Here is a 19,303-nt window from a genome sequence, read left to right as displayed (position 1 = left end):
AGCATGCCAAGTCATAATGCTGAGGTGTGGAACAGCCAATCCTTGCAGAGCAGCAGAAGAAAGGAGTGGGAGGGAATAAAAAAAAAATAATGCATATCTCTTAGGCTAGTGCACGAGATATGTAAATCACCTGTCACTCACAGCAAGGGGGAGGATTTGACAAAGTTTTTTTCTCTGTCAAGATTTATCTCACTGAACAATAAAAGAGGATTTCTCACAGCTGGATTAACTTTGTGGCAAGACTGGGCTCAAATGATAGGAAATCGTATACTCTACATTATGACAAAAAAAAAAAAAAAAATTCGGGTTTACATCCACTTTAAAGCATCTTAAACTTTACAAACTGCTTTAAAAAAATCTTCACTGTAGTTGGAATCATTTACCTAAAATAAGATTCCGTACTTTTATTTAGAGACTTTTTTCTCATACAAGTATTTCTGCAAAAGGTAACCCTAGATAGTTCAAGCCTCATTTTGCGTATATGGCTATTGAATCAAAGGAGAAATCTGTCGGAATGAGTCTTATCGGACCGTGTCGTCAGATAATCCGACTGTGTGTGGTATGCATCGGACTGATTCTGTCCGAATCTCCGTCCGACCCAATTTTCCAACATGTTGGAAATATTTCCCGACCAACTGGGCCGGACGGACCTAATCCGATCATGTGTAGAGCATTTTCATCGGACTAAGTGCCACGCATGCTCAGATCAAATTCCTACATCAAAGCTATTGGCTACTAGCCTGAATGTAGTCCCATCGTAACGAAATTCCGTCATCGCGTTCTGAAAGATCGGATTTTTCACCAACTTGGCCCGACCGTGTGTATGCAACAGTTTCGGGCAAAATCCGACGGATTTGGTTGCCAAAATCTCCGACCGTGTGTACGTGGGATTACACGGGCTATGGGAAATTCCCAACACCAAGCCAGAGGACAATCGGACTGAAATAGTCTTAAAGAGGAAGTAAAGGCAAAATATAAATAAAATAAAAAACACACCCTGTAAGGCAAAGGCATAATGAGCTAGTATGCATAGCATACTAGCTCATTATGAATAACTTACCTGAGAACAAAGCCCCCAAAACTGTCCTCCGTCTTCCTCTTGGCCGCTGCCATGTATCCCAGAGCGACTTCCGTGTCTCGCTGCTCCAGCGCTGTGATTCGCCAGAGCCGCGATGACCTCACTCCCGCGCATGCGCACGGGAGCCGACACTCGCGGCATATCGGCGCGATCTGCTGCCTGCCCAGTGCACCTGCGCGCCGCTGTCTACGGTGGCTGTCTTTGGGTAAATATCTCCTAAACCATATAGGTTTAGGAGATATTTCTTGGACCTACAGGTAAGCCTTAATCTAGGCTTAGACTGTAGGTCAAAGTAGTTTAAGGGTTTACTGGCAAGGATATATATCCACTTGAGCTTTGCAAAATCGTACCCCCTTCATGACCAGACCATTTATTTTGATATTGGCACTGCATTACTTTAACTGGTAATTGATCGCTCATGAAACGCTGTAACCAAACAAAATGTATATAATTTTTTTTCACACAAAGCCTTCTTTTTTTTATCATTACTGGGCTTTTTATTTTTTGCCATATAAAAGAAAAAATGCTGAAATGTTTATGATAAAAAAAAAAAGCGTATATTGATTGGTTTAATTCAAAGTTATAGCACCTACAAACTATGGTATGGGCATTTTCATATATTTTTTTTTTTACTACTAATGACGGTGATCAGCGACTTCTAATGAGACTGTGATAGTGTGGCAGAAAATCTGACGCTAACTGACATTGGAGGGACTTTATTATTTTATCACCGCTCAACCACTCATGGGAAATGTGAATGATGCAGTTAAAAAATAACCCATAAAATGAATTAAAACAATTAACACAAACTGGGGGGGGGGGGGCTTTGTGAGCGGGTAGCCCTTGTAGCTAGACAAAAGGAACTGACGACCAAGGGGTGCTGCTGTCAAAGCGGAGGGGAGAGTCCAGGGTCACAGAGTGCATTATGAAGGACCTTCCTCTTCCTCAGCTGGAGGGAACGGACTAATTGTTACTGACATCACCAAGGACAATATTAGTGACGATACTATATACTGTCACTGTACTAATCACACTGGCTGGCAAGGGGTTAAATATGTGTAAAGTGCGCTCCCTTTACCACTAGAGCTCCGTATCTCATCCCTGGTTTGGGAAGAGAGACTGACTGATTAATCCCTCTGCAAGTGGTCACCAAGTGGCGAATATAATGTATATGTGTGTGTGTGTGTGTATGTATGTATGTATGTATATATTTAAAAAAAATGTATATTAAAAATTTTAATGAGTAGAAACAGGTATTCATTACTGAGTTTTCAATCTCGGTTGTACCTGGTACTTTTTGATATTTCTATCTGATGTAATCCTTTTTGGAAATAAAATAATTTTGTGCAGCAATCCGCATCGTTGTTTCTACATATCTGTCCATGGGAAGGACTAGATTGCTTGCACTTCAATGATCATTTAGTGCACCTTACCTCCTGTAATATATATATATATATATATATATATATATATATATATATATATATATATATATATATATATATATATATATATATTTGCAGCACGCAGGTAAAATCACCTGGTTGTATTCAGGATGGGAAATATGTGTGTCCTAGATTCAGGCTGTATGCAGACTTTTACAATTAGAGGGGAAGAGTTAATGAGCCCAGCTGTAGTAAGTGGGCTCATTAAGACCTCTACAAAAAACCCCAGCATGCATAGGGAGATGCTCCATCCTGGAACCAGTTTTGTGTGTATAGACTGGGGAGTCTGAGATCTGTTCTGTGCGGTGAGTTAACGCCTGTGTGGCAAACCCCTACAATAGAGACAGGGACTGGGGCAGCACAAGGCTGCACCCAGTTGTTAGACAGGGAGTCTACGTGTGTAGTTAGAGGTCAAGCTGACCAGGATTTATTTTCCTGTTTTATTTTGTTTGGCTGTTTATGTATCACTGCATGTAGCAGAAATAAACCGGATCTTTTGTTTTTTGAACCTACACCGCTGTCTGCTGTGCCTGACTTTGTGTTGTGAACCCATCCAGGGGGTCACACACACCCGCTACCGAGCTAACCCCTCACAGTTGGTGGAGAATTTTGGCAAGTTTTTTTTTCAATTTTTTTTAAAGGCCAGCAATGGAGGAGATACTGAGACAGCTGGCTCTAGCAAATGCAAACCAGCAGCAAGCAAATGCAAATCGGCAGCAAACAAATGCAGCTTTACAAAAGAGCCTTGCAGCTCAACAACAAGCCCAGCAGCAGGCAAATGCAAATCAGCAGCAGACAAATGCAACTTTGCAGCAGAGTTTGGAAGCCCAGCAGCAGGCAAATGCAAATCAGCAGCAGACAAATGCAACTTTGCAGCAGAGTTTGGAAGCTCAGCAACAAGCCCAGCAGCGATCTGAAGCCCGCTTCATAGACCTGTTGCAGAAGCAAGAGCAGAATTTTCAACAGCAAATAGAGACATTGATACAGAAACGTCCGCAGACCAATGAAGCAAGTGGGTACAATAATACCGCATCCTTTGGTGTGAGCCGTTTACTGACAAAAATGACTGGAGAGGATGATCCGGAGGTGTTTTTGACCACATTTGAAAGGACTGCTGAAAGGGAAAAGTGGCCTAAGGAGCAATGGGCTGGACTGGTGGCCCCTCTGTTAACTGGGGAATCGCAGAAAGCTTATTATGACCTAGAGCCTGACCAAGCAAAAGACTATGTGGTGCTAAAAGCAGAAATATTGGTACGGCTGGGTGTCACCCTGGCAGTCCGGGCTCAGCGTGTGCATAACTGGACTTTTCAGGTTGGAAAACCTCCCAGGTCTCAAATGTATGATCTCATTCACCTGAGCAGGAAGTGGCTGCAGCCAGAGATTTTGACCGCACCAAACATTGTGGAACGTGTGGTTATGGATCGTTTCCTGAGAGCTCTTCCTACTGCCATCCAAAAATGGGTAAGCCATGGAGACCCAGAAAATGCAGATAAACTTGTGGATCTGGTTGAGAGGTACTTGGCTACAGAGAACTTGACCACCTCTTCCAGGGACTCACGGACTTTCCCCCCTAAGACCAGATCATCCCCAGTGGCGGGTAAGATGACTCCAAGGGGTGAGGGTGGAGAGAGTGAGAGGGTGGGAGTTCTACCTAAGGTCTGGCGGGAGCAGCCCAGGAAGCCCATGCTGCAAGAGGCAGCGAAAAAAATTATTTGCTACCGCTGCCGGCAAGAGGGACATATTGCAGCCAATTGCCCAGTTGTGGATGAGCCTATGCAATGTGACTTTATAAGGGAGAGACGTCAGTCGCTGTTTGCGACAGTTGCATGCACTGCCATTCGGGGACCTGAGAGACATTTATGTAAAATGTGTATTAATGGTAGACATGTTGATGTGTTGCTAGATTCAGGTAGCCTGGTAACATTGATAAAAGCTGAATTAGTTACTACAGAGGTCTCTGGGAAGAACAGGGTGGCTGTTATTTGTGTGCATGGGGACACCCGAGAGTATCCTGTAACTTCAGTGTTTTTTGAGACCCCCAAAGGTAACCTCTCTCATCAGGTGGGGTTAGTGTCTCACTTACCACATGATGCTATTGTGGGAAGGGATTTTCCAAAATTCTGGGAACTCTGGGATTGTCCTGAGCCCCCCACTGGTGCCCCTATAGACCAGGAAGATGACCAGAATTCCTCTGGGAGTGGTGAGGACTCTACTGAATTTCCCTTGTCGGTATTGGCGGGGGAAACTCGAGAAACTGGGGAGGAGCCAACATCCTCAGTTGAAAACATGCCGTCTGTGGAGTTTTCGGATCTTGAGGTTCACAGGGAAAATTTTGCCACAGAACAGTTAAAAGACCCCACCCTAATAAAGGCACGGGAAAATGTGGTGAAAATAGATGGCGAGTTAGTGAACCCAGATAAGACTTGCACTTATCCTTCACTATGGAAAGGGACCTGCTGTATCGAGTGGCTCAAAGGGCAGAAGAAACCATTGAGCAACTTGTGGTGCCCAAACCTTACAGGGAGTTGGTGTTAGAATTGGCTCATGGACACATTCTGGGAGGTCATCTGGGGACAGAGAAAACCAGAGAGAGGGTATTGCAGAGATTCTATTGGCCTGGGGTCCTGAAGGAAATAGAAAAGTATTGTTCCTCCTGCCCTGTGTGTCAGAAGTCGGCACCTATGCCACATTTCCGTAACCCACTGGTACCTCTTCCTATCATTGAGGTCCCCTTTGAGAGGATCGCAATGGATTTGGTAGGTCCGATAATGAAGTCTGCTAGGGGGCATCAGTACATTTTGGTTATATTGGACTATGCCACCCGTTATCCGGAAGCAATTCCTCTCCGAAATACCTCGGCCAAAACCATAGCCAAAGAGCTATCCCTTGTTTTTAGCCGCGTGGGTATTTGTAAGGAACTGCTTGCGGACCAAGGTACACCCTTTATGTCCCGGGTTATGAAAGAATTATGCAAGTTGTACAAAGTGAAGCAATTGCGTACATCTGTGTATCACCCCCAAACAGATGGGTTGGTTGAAAGATTCAACAAAACCCTAAAACAAATGTTAAAGAAGGTGGTGGATAGAGATGGAAAGAATTGGGATTGTCTAATACCCTATCTGATGTTTTCCATTAGGGAGGTACCCCAATCCTCTACGGGTTTCTCACCCTTCGAGTTGCTCTATGGGAGACACCCAAGAGAGCTGCTGGATATCGCCAAGGAAACTTGGGAAAATGAGAGTTCTCCTCACAGGAGTGTGATTGAGCACGTCGCCCTGATGCAAGATAGAATTGCACAGGTAATGCCAATTGTAAAGGAACATTTGACCCAAGCGCAGTTAGCACAGCAGAGAGTGTACAACCGTGGGGCCAAGACACGTACTTTTTCCCCGGGGGATAGGGTCTTGGTGCTAGTCCCTACGGTTGAAAGCAAATTTCTGGCCAAATGGCAAGGTCCATATGAAGTAATTGAAAAAATTAGTGAGGTGAACTACAGGGTTAGACAGCCAGGAAGGCGAAAGCCGGAGCAGATCTATCACGTCAATCTGCTGAAAGCCTGGAGGGATAGGGAATTCCTAGTCGCAGAGACTTTGTCACAAGTACAGCCTGATTGCTTAGTTCCTGAGGTTGGAATAGCAGACACCTTATCGAAACCCCAACAACAGGAGGTTAAAGAGTTTGTACTTCGTAACAAAGAGATTTTCTCTGAGCTTCCGGGACAAACATCTGGCGTAGAGCATGACATTATCACCCCGCCAGGAGAAAGGGTAAAACTAAAACCTTATAGAATACCAGAGGCCCGACGGGAGGCAATACGTGGGGAGGTTCAAAGGATGCTGGAATTGGGTGTGATAGAGGAGTCCCAGAGTGACTGGTCCAGTCCTATTGTACTAGTGCCCAAACCTGATGGGAGCTGGCGGTTTTGTAACGATTTTAGACAATTAAATAAAGTTACAAAATTTGACACCTACCCCATGCCACGTATAGATGAGTTGATTGACCGGCTGGGAACAGCCCGATATATGACAACTCTTGATCTCACCAAAGGGTATTGGCAAATTCCCCTGGCCGAGACGGCCAAGGAGAAAACTGCGTTTGTAACCCCAGATGGGGCATTCCAATATAAGAGAATGCCGTTTGGGTTACAGAATGCACCGGCAACATTCCAGCGGAAAATGGATAAGATTCTGAGGCCCCATCAGAAATATGCTGCAGCTTACCTGGATGATGTGATTATCCATAGCACAGACTGGGTCTCACATTTGCCAAAAGTACAAGCAGTCCTAGACTCTATCCGGGAAGCTGGGTTTATGGCCAATCCAAAGAAGTGTACCATTGGACAGGAGGAGGCCAAATATCTTGGGTACACTATTGGGAGGGGGGTGATAAAACCCCAAGTCAATAAAGTCGAGGCCATACAGAGTTGGCCACGTCCCAACAGCAAGAAACAGGTACGAGCCTTTCTGGGAATCGCTGGCTATTATCGACGATTCATTCCCCATTTTGCTTCTCAGGCTGTGCCCCTCACCAACCTGACAAAAGGGAAAGAGTCGGTTATGGTTAAATGGTCCCCAGAGGCTGAGGAAGCATTTCAGTCCTTAAAAACAGCCTTATGTAGCCAGCCAGTGTTGTACTCACCAGACTTCTCTAAGGACTTTGTTGTACAAACTGATGCGTCAGACGTTGGGTTAGGAGCAGTGTTATCCCAGGTCTGGAACGGGGAAGAGCACCCAGTCATTTACCTCAGCAGGAAGTTGAAGTCCCATGAGGTAAATTACTCCACGATTGAGAAGGAATGTTTAGCAGTGAAGTGGGCTCTAGATTCCCTTCGGTACTATCTGCTAGGTAGGCACTTTGACCTGGTGACTGATCACGCTCCTTTAAAGTGGATGGCTCAAAACAAGGAGACCAATAGAAGGGTAAATAGGTGGTTCCTGGCCCTACAGGAATTTAACTTTACAGTTAAGCATCGCCCTGGTGTTAAAATGGGGAATGTGGATGCTTTGTCTCGGATACATGCGTGTCTGGCTACTTGTGTTACAACCCCAAGGTTGAAACAAGAGGGGGGGGTATGTGGCAGCACGCAGGTAAAATCACCTGGTTGTATTCAGGATGGGAAATATGTGTGTCCTAGATTCAGGCTGTATGCAGACTTTTACAATTAGCGGGGAAGAGTTAATGAGCCCAGCTGTAGTAAGTGGGCTCATTAAGACCTCTACAAAAAACCCCAGCATGCATAGGGAGATGCTCCATCCTGGAACCAGTTTTGTGTGTATAGACTGGGGAGTCTGAGATCTGTTCTGTGCGGTGAGTTAACGCCTGTGTGGCAAACCCCTACAATAGAGACAGGGACTGGGGCAGCACAAGGCTGCACCCAGTTGTTAGACAGGGAGTCTACGTGTGTAGTTAGAGGTCAAGCTGACCAGGATTTATTTTCCTGTTTTATTTTGTTTAGCTGTTTATGTATCACTGCATGTAGCAGAAATAAACCGGATCTTTTGTTTTTTGAACCTACACCGCTGTCTGCTGTGCCTGACTTTGTGTTGTGAACCCATCCAGGGGGTCGCACACACCCGCTACCGAGCTAACCCTTCACAATATATATATATATATATATATATATATATATATATATATATATAATATATATATTTATTTATTTTTTTAACAATTTAATTATTTTACTTATTGGTTGTTTGGATAAATGTCTGCATTTATACATAAACAGTAAAGAATGAGGGAGGAAAGAGGGAAAAGGGACTGGAGGATAAACAACCCCCAGGACTTTTAAATGGTACCCAAATAGAGATAATCGAAAATAATACCCACAGAGATAATACACTCTTTTTTTTTTTTTTTATTAAATGTTCAATAAGAATTAAAAATGAAGTCCATAAATAAATGTACAGTCTTCAAGAGAATAAACTCATGGAATGTATACAAGGAAGATACAAATCATAACACCACGGAATGTTACCAATCCGACACATATGCTAATGCTGCGATTATCTACATGTTTCGCTCTCGTGAGCTTCTTCAGGAAAATGCAGCAAATGTTAAAAACAAACGAACTAAACTTTTCTTCGTTTTTAACATTTGCTGCATTTTCCTGAAGAAGCTCACGAGAGCGAAACATGTAGATAATTGCAGCATTAGCATATGTGTCAGATTGGTAACATTTTGTGGTGTTATGATTTGTACCTTTTTTAATTCTTATTAAACATTTAATAAAAAGAGTGTATTATCTCTGTGGGTATTTTCGATTATCTCTATTTGGGTACCGTTTAAAAGTCCCGGGGGTTGGTTACCCTCCAGCCCCTTTTTCCCCTCTTTCCTCCCTCATTCTTTGCTATATACAATATTGGGATGTGGTACCCCTTATTTATTATGGTTTGATCACTTCATCTGCTTGTATGCTTCTTTGCATTATACGTAAACACATTACTTAAAAACCCATATAAGCTTTAACATATTAATGTAATTTCAATTGTCGTTTTTCAGTATTTTTAAATTCCTGGCTTTTATTAAAATAATAGTTGGTAATCCTGTCATGAAGATGGACTCCCTGTTAAAGGGTGAAAATGCTATAGCCTTGTCTTCCCAATGTTTTTCTGTGCTACAAGATTCCATGCTAACACACAATGCACAGGCTTGGTCCACTGTTTCTATAAGGAAACTTGCCGTCAGAAATGCCATGCAATCATCGCTGGAGTGCATGCATGTAGACAGAAAGTGACTACAAGAAAACACCAGTTCTCATCTAAGACAAAGATTGAAAATAAGGTGAAAGCAGTACCAAATATATGACGCTCTTACCACATAACTGAACTGTGGAAAACAGCTTAGTTCATGAAACACAGAATACAACGCTTACAATCCATTTTTTCCCACAGTTTGGTTTGGCAGTGAATCTGTTTTATTGGTATTTCTCTGCCAACAGGATGGCGTGGAATACTGTTAAAATTGAGGATCTCATAAACCTCTTTGGTGGGATTTTTGGCTTTTATGAAATGCAGCCATATTGCTACTCATAGGCAACTCATGTTTTGTTTTTCCTCAGTCTTCCACCATCGATCATGGGCATTGTATTTAAAGTTGGGGCTCGCACAGAAGAAGGATGGGAGTATCTCCTGAGAATGTACAGCATGTCCTTATCTGAGGCGGAAAAGATGAAAATGCTGGAAGCTCTTGCAAATACTGACCATGGCGGGAAGTTAATCTGGTATGTCAATATTGTGCCAAATCATTGGTGTCAGTGGAAGTAATAGTGTCCTATCATTAATATAAGTGAGAGGAATGGGTCACTACCCATCATTGGTTTCAGTGGGAGGAAAAGTACCCCATTGTTGGTGTCAGTGGAAGGAATAGTACCCCATTGTTGGTGTCAGAGGGAGGCGTAGTGAGCAATCATTGGTGTCAGTGGAAGGAATGGTGTCCTATCATTAAGGTAAGTGATTTATAAATAATTTTCTGATGTATAAATAAATTCCTGGTTTATTTATTAATGGGAATGTACTACAGCATTGGTAGCATTGGCTACAGGAAAACAGCCCCTCAAGCCTATGCTCTTTATCTGTGCACATTAGACAGTCTAGACTAAATCCAAAAAAGTGCAGTCAAAGTGATTTTCCAAAATAAGCTTGCCATGCTTTATATGTGACTGTGAAGAACTTCTCAGCTCTCAAAACACAAAGTGCTCCATCAGGTGTGGTTGGTTTAGGGGTACACTCACCAGACCAACAGGGCCATAATGACTATTGGCATGATGAATGGGACAAATTGATTAATTGATTAACCACTTCCCATCCAGCAACGTAGCTGGCCTTTCAGTGGTTATACCGAGATGATTTAAAGCATTTAAAAACGCATATCTTGGTGATTGCTTTTAAGTGCAAAAGAAGGATTTGGGGTCTTATACCCCAGATCTCTCCAAAAAGAGGAACTGCCATGTGCCTGTTGTCACAAGGACCCACATTCCTTGTGACAGCAATAAGTGATAAAAAAAATTTAAGCAACAGTGTAAAAATAACATTAATAATAAGAAAAAATGTTTTGAATGCTTGCGCGCAAAGCAAACGCATGCATTGGTCCAGCACGCACGCAAACAGCAATTTTCCCACATGTGAGTTATCGCCGCGAACGTCAGATCATGTGAAGTAATGCTAGCACCAGACCTCCCCTGAAAATCTAAAGTGATAGCCTGTAAAGGCTTTTAAAATTGTCGCCTATGGATAGAAAAATGTACGTTGTTTGTTGCCATTGCGCGGGTGTGTGCAATTTTAAAGGGTAACATGTTTGGTATCTATTTGCTTGGCATAACTTCAACTCTTATATTTTACAAAAAAATTGGGTTATGTATTCTGTTGGGGTTTTTTTTGTCCTTTCTGACTTATAATGGACATTTTTTTAAATTTATGTGGACAATGTTATATAATTATTTTGTTGAAAATATATTTCTCTTATATTCACCGACCGACACAGCTCCTGTCTGTAACTAAATGAGTTGTATAGCCTGCCATTAGGAGAACTTGGCAAAACTGTTACACAATACACAGAACTTTTAATCCTGCCCCGGGGGGGGGGGGGGGGGCGGACCCTGTGCTATCAACCCTCCCCACTGCTCCCAGCAGCTGCAGTTTTTATTTTGCCTAGTAAGGAGTATGACCTAGGAACCCTGCGGGCCCTCTCGGTCCATGTTTTGCTGCAGGTTTGATGCTTTTTTGTGCAAGATGAAAGATCCTGGGATCTTCTATCAACTGCCGGCTGGGTGACAGGCTGGTTAATGATATCCCTGTAGTCTCCCCAGTCCAGCCATCGAGCGTGAGCAGGCCGCAGCTAAGGCTCAGCAGGCCACAACATGCCTCAGCTCCAGAGGTGATCGGTGAGCTTCAATGCTCCGGGGTATACATATGACCGGGCTACTGCTGTCTGGATCACAGTATACCGGGCCAACAGCGACCCTGTAACTGCGCAGGAGTGGGTCTGTGATGGAATGTCTCCCAGCTCTTCAGGACTGGCAAGTACGGCTCTCCCTGCTTCGGTGGGGTGAGCAGCTGGGCATTCCCTGGGGGGGTTGATTTGGGGGCCACCTCACCTCCCTATCTTCTCTCCTAAGTCCCTATCACCCCTCCTTTCCCCCTCTGAGGGGGTGGCTGCATGCGCTGTGTGTGTGTGTGTGTGTTCGTGTTCACTGGTTTCTCACCTGTGGGGGCTCTGTGCGGCTGGCGTTGGTCCTGGTCCCGGTGTGGGGGGTCCCAAAAGTGTAGAGGTTGTTCTGGCTGTAGGCAGGCAGCACATTTCTAGTTTTGTTCTGTCACCACACAGCGCTGTCCGGCGGCCATCTTGGATGTGGGAAAGCCTGTATTCCCCTGGTGAGCTTTAGCAGCCATCTTCTTTAGGATCTCCTATTTAGTTACATTGGCGGCCATTTTCTTGAAGCCTGAGCGCTCTTTTCACCGCAGTTCTTTTGTGGCAGCATTACATGTGCTCTCACTTGCTGTTTCCTGTGTCCACTGTATGTACAGGATGCTGGATGGCTCCTTGCTGAACGTTGAAGCTAGCTCTGCAGAACATTTCACCGCTGTTATAAGCATCTGCTGGTGACAGTTTTCTCCTCTCTGCAACTAAGAACCACCTAGGGACTACAGGCACTGCTAGTGGCATTCACAGAACGCCCCAGGGTGGTGAGTCTAGCGCTAAGTACCACACCCCCATGCGGCGGCAGCAGGAGGGTGGGACCTTCACTGTCCTAAGTCCCCTTGCAGGTGGCAGACAGGCTAGGATCAGCATGGCTTCAGAAACTGGTGTTTCTTCCCCCGAAATCCAGGCTATAGCAACCGGCTCATCTGCGAATAGCACGGTGCGCATGGACACCCTTGTCTCCTATGAATAGCACGGTGCGCATGGACACCCTTGTCTCCTATGTTGCTAAGATAGAGGCGGCATGTGGAAGGAAAGGTGCACGTAAGAGGCCCCTGCCCCCCCCCCTGTCCTCTGGGGAGAGCTCTGATGCAGACTCGGGCCCTGCTGCGTCTGGTGACCCCTGCTCTGACCTATCATATGTGGCTGACCAGGACCATTCGCACCGTGAGGATGATTCCCCGTCCAGGCGTCACAAAGCGCTTGTTAGAGCACTTATCACAGCTGTGCGTGATACCCTGAAGATTCAGGAGCCAGCGGATCCCTCTGCTGATGTACCGGTCCCTTTTGGGTCCCGCAAGCCAGCTCGTTCACCTAAGGTGTTCCCGACTTCTTATTTTGACAAATTCATCTACAGGGAATGGGATGGGGTCGCCCGCAACTGACTTTTTTGGTCCCCAAAAACTTGGTGGTGCTCTACCCCTTTGAGGATAGCTTTTTAAAAAAATGGTTGGCTCCTACGGTCGTGGACCCCCCAGTATCTAGGTTAAATAAAGTAACCACAATCCCGGTTGAGGGGACTCCTACATTCAAGGATCCCATGGACAGGAAGACCGAGGCGGTGGTTCGTTCCTTGTTTACGGTTGTGGGGTCAGCCGTGCGACCTGTACTGGCATCCGCACTGGTATCGCAGACACTGAGTGGGCAAAATTTTTGCACAGTGAATTGGGAGAGCAGAATGCCTCCCCTGTCTGCGTGGAGCTAGCAGACCAAATAGTGCAAGGCCTCAAGTACATTTGTGACGTGGCCCTGGATACTCTCCCTCTGTTATCCAAGACTTCAGTGTCAGCTGTGGTGCTGAGGCACCTAATTTGGCTGAAATGCTGGTCGGCTGACCAGGCATCCAAGAAAGGCCTGACTGTTCTTCCCTTCCTTGGCGAGCGGCTCTTTGGAGCCTCATTGGATGACATTATTAAGAATGCCGCGGTGGTAAGAGTACTCTACTCCCAAAGGCCAGGAAGGCCAAGGAGCCTCGCCGCAGGCAAGGGCCCTCCTTTTCTGCTCACAAGCGTTTTTTTTTCGTCCGCCCGGTACTTCAGCAAAACGCCCCCAGCCTGACAGGACGCCCACGGAAGGTCAGAAGGATCCCTGGTACCACAAGCCTAACAAGTCTGCGACCAAAAGTGCTACCGCATGAAGGTTTGCCCCCCACCCACTTATCTGGTGGGGGGGATCGTCTTCGGGAGTTTGCAGCCCGGTGGACCTCCCGGTTATCCGACCAATGGGTCTGTGACCTGATTTCCACAGGCTACAAGATAGTTTCTCTCTTGGCCACCAAACAGATTCTTTCCCTCCAGCATACCCGTATCCCCGGTTCGCCGGGAGGCCCTGTTGGGGGCGGTAAGGGACTTGCTGCATCAGGGGGTGATTGTACTGGTTCCAATCTTGGACTTAAAAGCCCTCAATCACTTTGTAAAGGTGCAGAGGTTCAGAATGGAATCAGTTCGCTCAGTTGTCGCTGCACTCCATCAAGGGGACTTCCTGGCGTCCTTGGACATCCAGGATGCTTACCTGTACATACCCATTTGCCTTCGGCATCAAAAATGTCTGCGTTTGGCAGTAGGGGAAGCCCACTACCAGTTTGTGGCTCTTCCTTTTGGCCTGGCATCAGCCCCCTGAGTCTTTACCAAAGTACTGGCTCCAGTATTGGCGTTTGCTGAGGCAGCGTGGGATCGCGATCTTGGGTTACCTAGATGATCTCCTGAGAGCATCTTCCACCTCAGAATTAGAGGAGGATGTGGCGATCACCATGCAGACCCTGCAAGAATTTGGGTGGCTGTTGAACCTAAAGAAGTCGGTGGTTGTACCAACTCAGCGCCTGGAGTACCTGGGGTTACTGTTGGACTCCAGGAAAGCGAGGGTTTTTGTCCCCTCAGACAAATTGCTGACTCTCAGATCTGCGGTCAAACTGCTGATGAACTGCAAGTGGTTATCGCTCCGCTTTTGCATGCGGGTGCTGGGGCTCATGGTAGCCTCCTTTTGAGGCAGTACCTTATACCCAGTTCCACACCAGAGTCCTGCAGAAGGAGATCTTGACAAAATGGGACAAATCTCCGTTGTCCCTGGATCGGCAGATCCAGGTGAGCCAGCCAGTCAGGGACTCCCTGATCTGGTGGTTGAGGTCCCCAGTGATTCAGTCCGGAAAATCGTTCCTTCCTCTGAAATGGACGGTGATCACTACGGACGCCAGTCTATCCGGCTGGGGTGGAGTGATGGGGATTCAGTCAGCTCAGGGCCTCTGGCCGACGGAAGAATCCAAGTTGCCGATCAATCTGCTCGAATTGAGAGCGATCAGGCTGTGTCTCCACACATGGTCGATGTGTCTTCAGGGGCGTCCGACAAGGATACAGTCGGACAACGCCACAGCTGTGGCGTACATAAATCACCAAGGGGGAACAAGAAGCTTCGGCCGCTGCTTGGGAGGTCGCTTACATACTTCGGTGGGGAGAGCGACACGTTCCGGCCCTGTCGGCCATTTACATCCCAGGGGTGGTAAATTGTCAGGCAGACTATCTGAGTCGACAGATGTTAGACCCAGAAGAGTGGGCATTACATCTGGAGATATTCAGGCTGCTGTGCCTGAAGTGGAGCACACCAGATGTGGATCTATTGGCCTCCCGCCTCAATCTGAAGTTGACCAGATTCGTGTCCAGGATGAGAGATCCATGGGCAGACGCGTCAGACACACTGGTGGCTCTGTGGGATCAGTACCAGCTGATCTACGCCTTTCCTCCACTGAAACTATTGCCACGTCTGCTTTGCAGAGTGGAAACCGAGGGGATTCCAGTAATCCCGGTTGCCCCAGAATGGCCTCAGCGGCCCTGGTACACAGACCTGGTGCGTCTGGTGGCAGACGCTCCCTGGCGACTGCCGCTGCGAGAGGACCTCCTATCTCAAGGTCCAATCTTTCACCCTGCTTTACCACCGCTGGCTTTAACGCCATGGCTATTGAGAGGCAGGTGCTGAGGAACCAGGGTCTGTCTGACTCGGTGATTCCAACTATGCTGAGGGCGCGGAAATCTTCTTCACGGAAGATATACCATCGTACCTGGAAGGCCTACATCTCCATGTGTGAGGAGAAAGGGTGGCATCCACACTTCTATTCTATATCCCGGATCCTGCTGTTTCTTCAGCAAGGAGTAGACCAGAAATTGGCGTTGAGTACCATTAAGGGGCAAATTTCAGCCTTGGCTGTCTTTTTTTTTTTTTTTTTTTTTTTCCAGCAACCCCTGGCGTCTCACTCATTAGTGAGTACCTTTGTTCAGGGGGTACGACATTTAGTGCCTCCAGTGCGTCCTCCGTTACCCTCATGGGATTTGAACATGGTGTTGTCGGCGCTTCAGAAGCCGCCGTTTGAGAATATCAGGGAGATTCCCCTGTTGACCCTTTCACAGAAGGTGGTTTTTCTAGTGGCCATCACATCGGCCAGGAGGGTTTCAGAATTGGCAGCCTTGTCCTGCAAGTTGCCTTATCTGGTCATCCACAGGGATAAGGTGGTGTTGCGTCCGCAACTGTCCTTTCTACCAAAGGTGGTTTCGGCTTTTCATATCAATGTGGACATTGTATTACAATCGTTGTGTCCTAAGCCAAAACACCCCAAGGAGGTGGCCCTTCACTTGATGTGGTTAGGGCTCTGAAGGTGCACTTGTCTGCCACAGCTCCCTTTCGGAAGTCAGACTCGCTGTTTGTTTTAGTGGCTGGTCCTAAGACGGGCATGGCGGTCTCGTCGGCCACCATTTCCAGGTGGATCAGACAGATTGTAGTCCAAGCCTACGCCTTGAAGGGGCAGGTGCCCCCCTTTCCAGTCACGGCCCACTCTACAAGAGCAATCAGAACGTCTTGGGCCTTCCGACACCAAGCGTCTGTCGCTCAGGTGTGTAAGGCGGCGACCTGGTCGTCTGTCCATACGTTTACCAAGTTCTGAAAGGTAGACGTCAGTGCATCAGCTGATGCCTGTTTTGGCCACTAAGTTTTGCAGGCGGCCGTGTAGTTGCAATTGAGTTTTTTCCTGGTTTTTCGATAAAAACGCAGTACTGTTTTGTTTAATGCACTGTTGCATTACTTCCGCAATGTTGCGGTCTTTGGGATCACTCCTGTTGAGGATACCCGGTTATATGGGGGTGTTTTTCCACACACTGCTGTTTTTTTGTGGGTTTAGTTTCACTAGTTTCACTTGCCATGGTGGATGAAGTTTTTATGCTGTTTTTTCCCACCCCTCATTTGGCACTGCTTGGGGACATCCCATTTAGTTACAGAGAGGAGCTGTGTCAGTCGGTGAATATAAGAGAAAATATGATATTTTTTTTATTTTTTTGTACTCACCGTAAAATCCTTTTCTCTGTAATTCACCGACCAACACAGCACCCACCCTTCCTTTTTTTTCTATGTTATACTGCTTGTTGACGTACTGCAGCTGCTGGAAACAGGGAGGAGGGTTGATAGCACAGGGTCCTCCCCCCTGGGGCGGGATTAAAAGTTCTGTGTATTGTGTAACAATTTTGCCTAGTTCTCCTAATGGCAGGCTATACAACCCATTTAGTTATAGAGAGGAGCTGTGTCGATCAGTGAATTACAGACAAAAGGATTTTACGGTGAGTACAAAAAATCCTATTTTTTTGGTGTTTAATTTTACAAGCCATATATTATGAAGAATGCCTAAGATATTGATTGCATAGTTTACCCTTCTAGTTTCTGCAGAATAGGTTTGATATCCCACACCAGGGAATGTTTTGTTTTGCACAGTATTGAATTAATTTTTGCACAAATAGTAGTAGTGCCTTATTTCACATATTCACATTATAATAAAATGTTCTTTCCCCCTTTTTGTTTTAAAGATGTATCCATACCACAGAAATTTAAACGTATCACAAAAAATAAACCCTATACTTAAATATGCCTTTAAAGTGGTTCTAAAGCTTCAAGGTTTGTGTACCTTAATGCATTCTATATAACTTCTCTGCTGCAGGATCCCCCCCCCCCTTCATTCTTAACTGAGCCTGATCCATTTCAGAGATGTGCATGAGAGCAGCAGCTCTCGCTCCTTTCAATCGACTTCAGTGATGGGGGGGCAGAGCCAAGTCCCACTGTCTGTGTCAATGGACACAGCAACTGGGCTCGGGAGCAAGCATGTACAAATGCCCCTATGGGAAGTGGCTTCCCATAGGGGCACTGGACAGACAGGAGGAGCCAGGAACGCCATCAGAGGACCCAAGAAGTTTCAGGGCCACTCTGTGCAATTCCGTTGCACAGAGCAGCTAAGTATAAAGATGTTTTTTTTTTTTTATGTGAGAAAAAAGAAATATTTCCTTTACAGTCGCTTTAGTTCCATTCACACCGGAGCTTGCCATGCAATATAACTAGTCAAATCGCATGACAAGTCGCACCCTATTGTCGGTAATGGAACTGTTCAAATTGGTGTGACACTGACTTTGCAGTGCTGCATCGATTTGAAAAAGTTGTTCCTGCACTACTTTTTCCGATTTTCAGGCACGACTGGTATAGACATCTGTGCATAAAGCTGCACAGATATCTTCCAAGGTACAAGTCCCTTGCTGGATCAGACCTACAGCTGTCCAATCAGCAACTCTTGTTTCAGCTGGGGTGGAGGTCATAAAAAAATGATCTAGTAAAGCGAAACATAAACATTTTAATTTTTTTTTTATGCACCTTGATGTAGCATTTGACCAGAGACTTCACACTTTTTTTGTAAACCCCAACAATGAATGTCTCCTACTTGCTCCCATTGGGTCTGTTATGATATATATATATGTATAAAAAATATATATATTTTTTTAATTATTATATAATGAATGAAATTAGCAGAGACCTTAGGGCAGTGGTCATCAACCCTGTCCTCAGGGCCCACTAACAAGCCAGGCTATGCATTACCTTGGGGAGATGCAGACTAGAGTACTGCAATCACTGACCAGCAATTGACATCACCTGTGATGTATTTCAGTTCTCTTGAAAACCTGGCCTGTTAGTGGGCTCTGAAGACAGGATTGACAGGCGTTCAAATTTTTTTATGTCGCACAGTATTTGCACTGGGATTTTTCAAATAAAAAAACTGTTTCGTAAGTGAAAAAGAAAAATTACCCCCTTTTTTTTGTGTATAATGTGAACAAGGATGTTGCGCAGAGTAAATAGATACCTACCATGTCACCCTTTAAAATTGCGTACACTAGGTACTTCAAAATCTCCATAGGCGACACTTGAAATTCTTTACAACATACCCGTTTAGAGTTACAGAGCAGGTGTTGTACTAGAATTATTGCTCTCGCTCTAACATTCCTGGTGATACCTCACGTGTGGTTTGAACACCATTTACATATGCGGGTGCTACCTACATATACATTCACTTTTGCATGTGAGCACGAGAGGGGATGGGGACGCTTTACCTTTTTTATTGTTTTTTTTTTTTTTTTTTTTTTTTACACTTTGCCTTTTTAAATTTTTTTTTTTTCATCACTTTTATTCCTATTACAAGGTCTGCAAAACATCTCTTGTAATAGGAATAGAGCATGACAGGTCCTCCTTAATGAACAGATCTGGGGTCTAGAAGTCTCCACATCTCTCCTCTGTGCTGGAAAGCCTGAGAGAAAAAGAAAAAAAATCCATTGTCATGCTTTCCAGCAAAAATAAAAAAATGACACTTCTTCTGGCCTCCAAAAGTCATTGAGATGGCCAGGGTCCATCTGGTTCACAGCCAGCTCTATGGTAAACCGCCCCCACCGGTGGATTCATGCTCTGGCTTCCAGATCGCACAGGCGAGCCCAGTGCAGCACCAGAGAGAGGCGGTTGGACGTCTAAACTGCTGTGGCTTTCATGTGTGAGGAAATCACCGGCTGAAAAAAACAATATC

The 19,303-nt window shown here is 45.6% G+C and overlaps 1 protein-coding gene across 2 annotated transcripts in view; it reads left to right on the top strand.

The window, feature by feature from the left end:
* Positions 1-19,303, top strand: part of LNPEP (leucyl and cystinyl aminopeptidase) — a 204,165-nt gene that overhangs the window by 155,495 nt on the left and 29,367 nt on the right. For both annotated transcript variants that reach the window (XM_077462351.1, XM_077462350.1), the window contains exon 15: positions 9,584-9,745. In XM_077462351.1, the coding sequence (XP_077318477.1) occupies positions 9,584-9,745 (162 nt within the window). The remainder of the gene's footprint in view (positions 1-9,583; positions 9,746-19,303) is intronic.

This window comes from Lithobates pipiens, unplaced genomic scaffold (genome assembly GCF_037356315.1).
Source record: "Lithobates pipiens isolate NorthernLeopardFrog02 unplaced genomic scaffold, aLitPip1_a1.2 Scaffold_3, whole genome shotgun sequence".
In the NCBI taxonomy this organism is placed as follows: Eukaryota; Metazoa; Chordata; class Amphibia; order Anura; family Ranidae; genus Lithobates; species Lithobates pipiens.
This window is presented reverse-complemented; position numbering and strand designations above follow the sequence as displayed.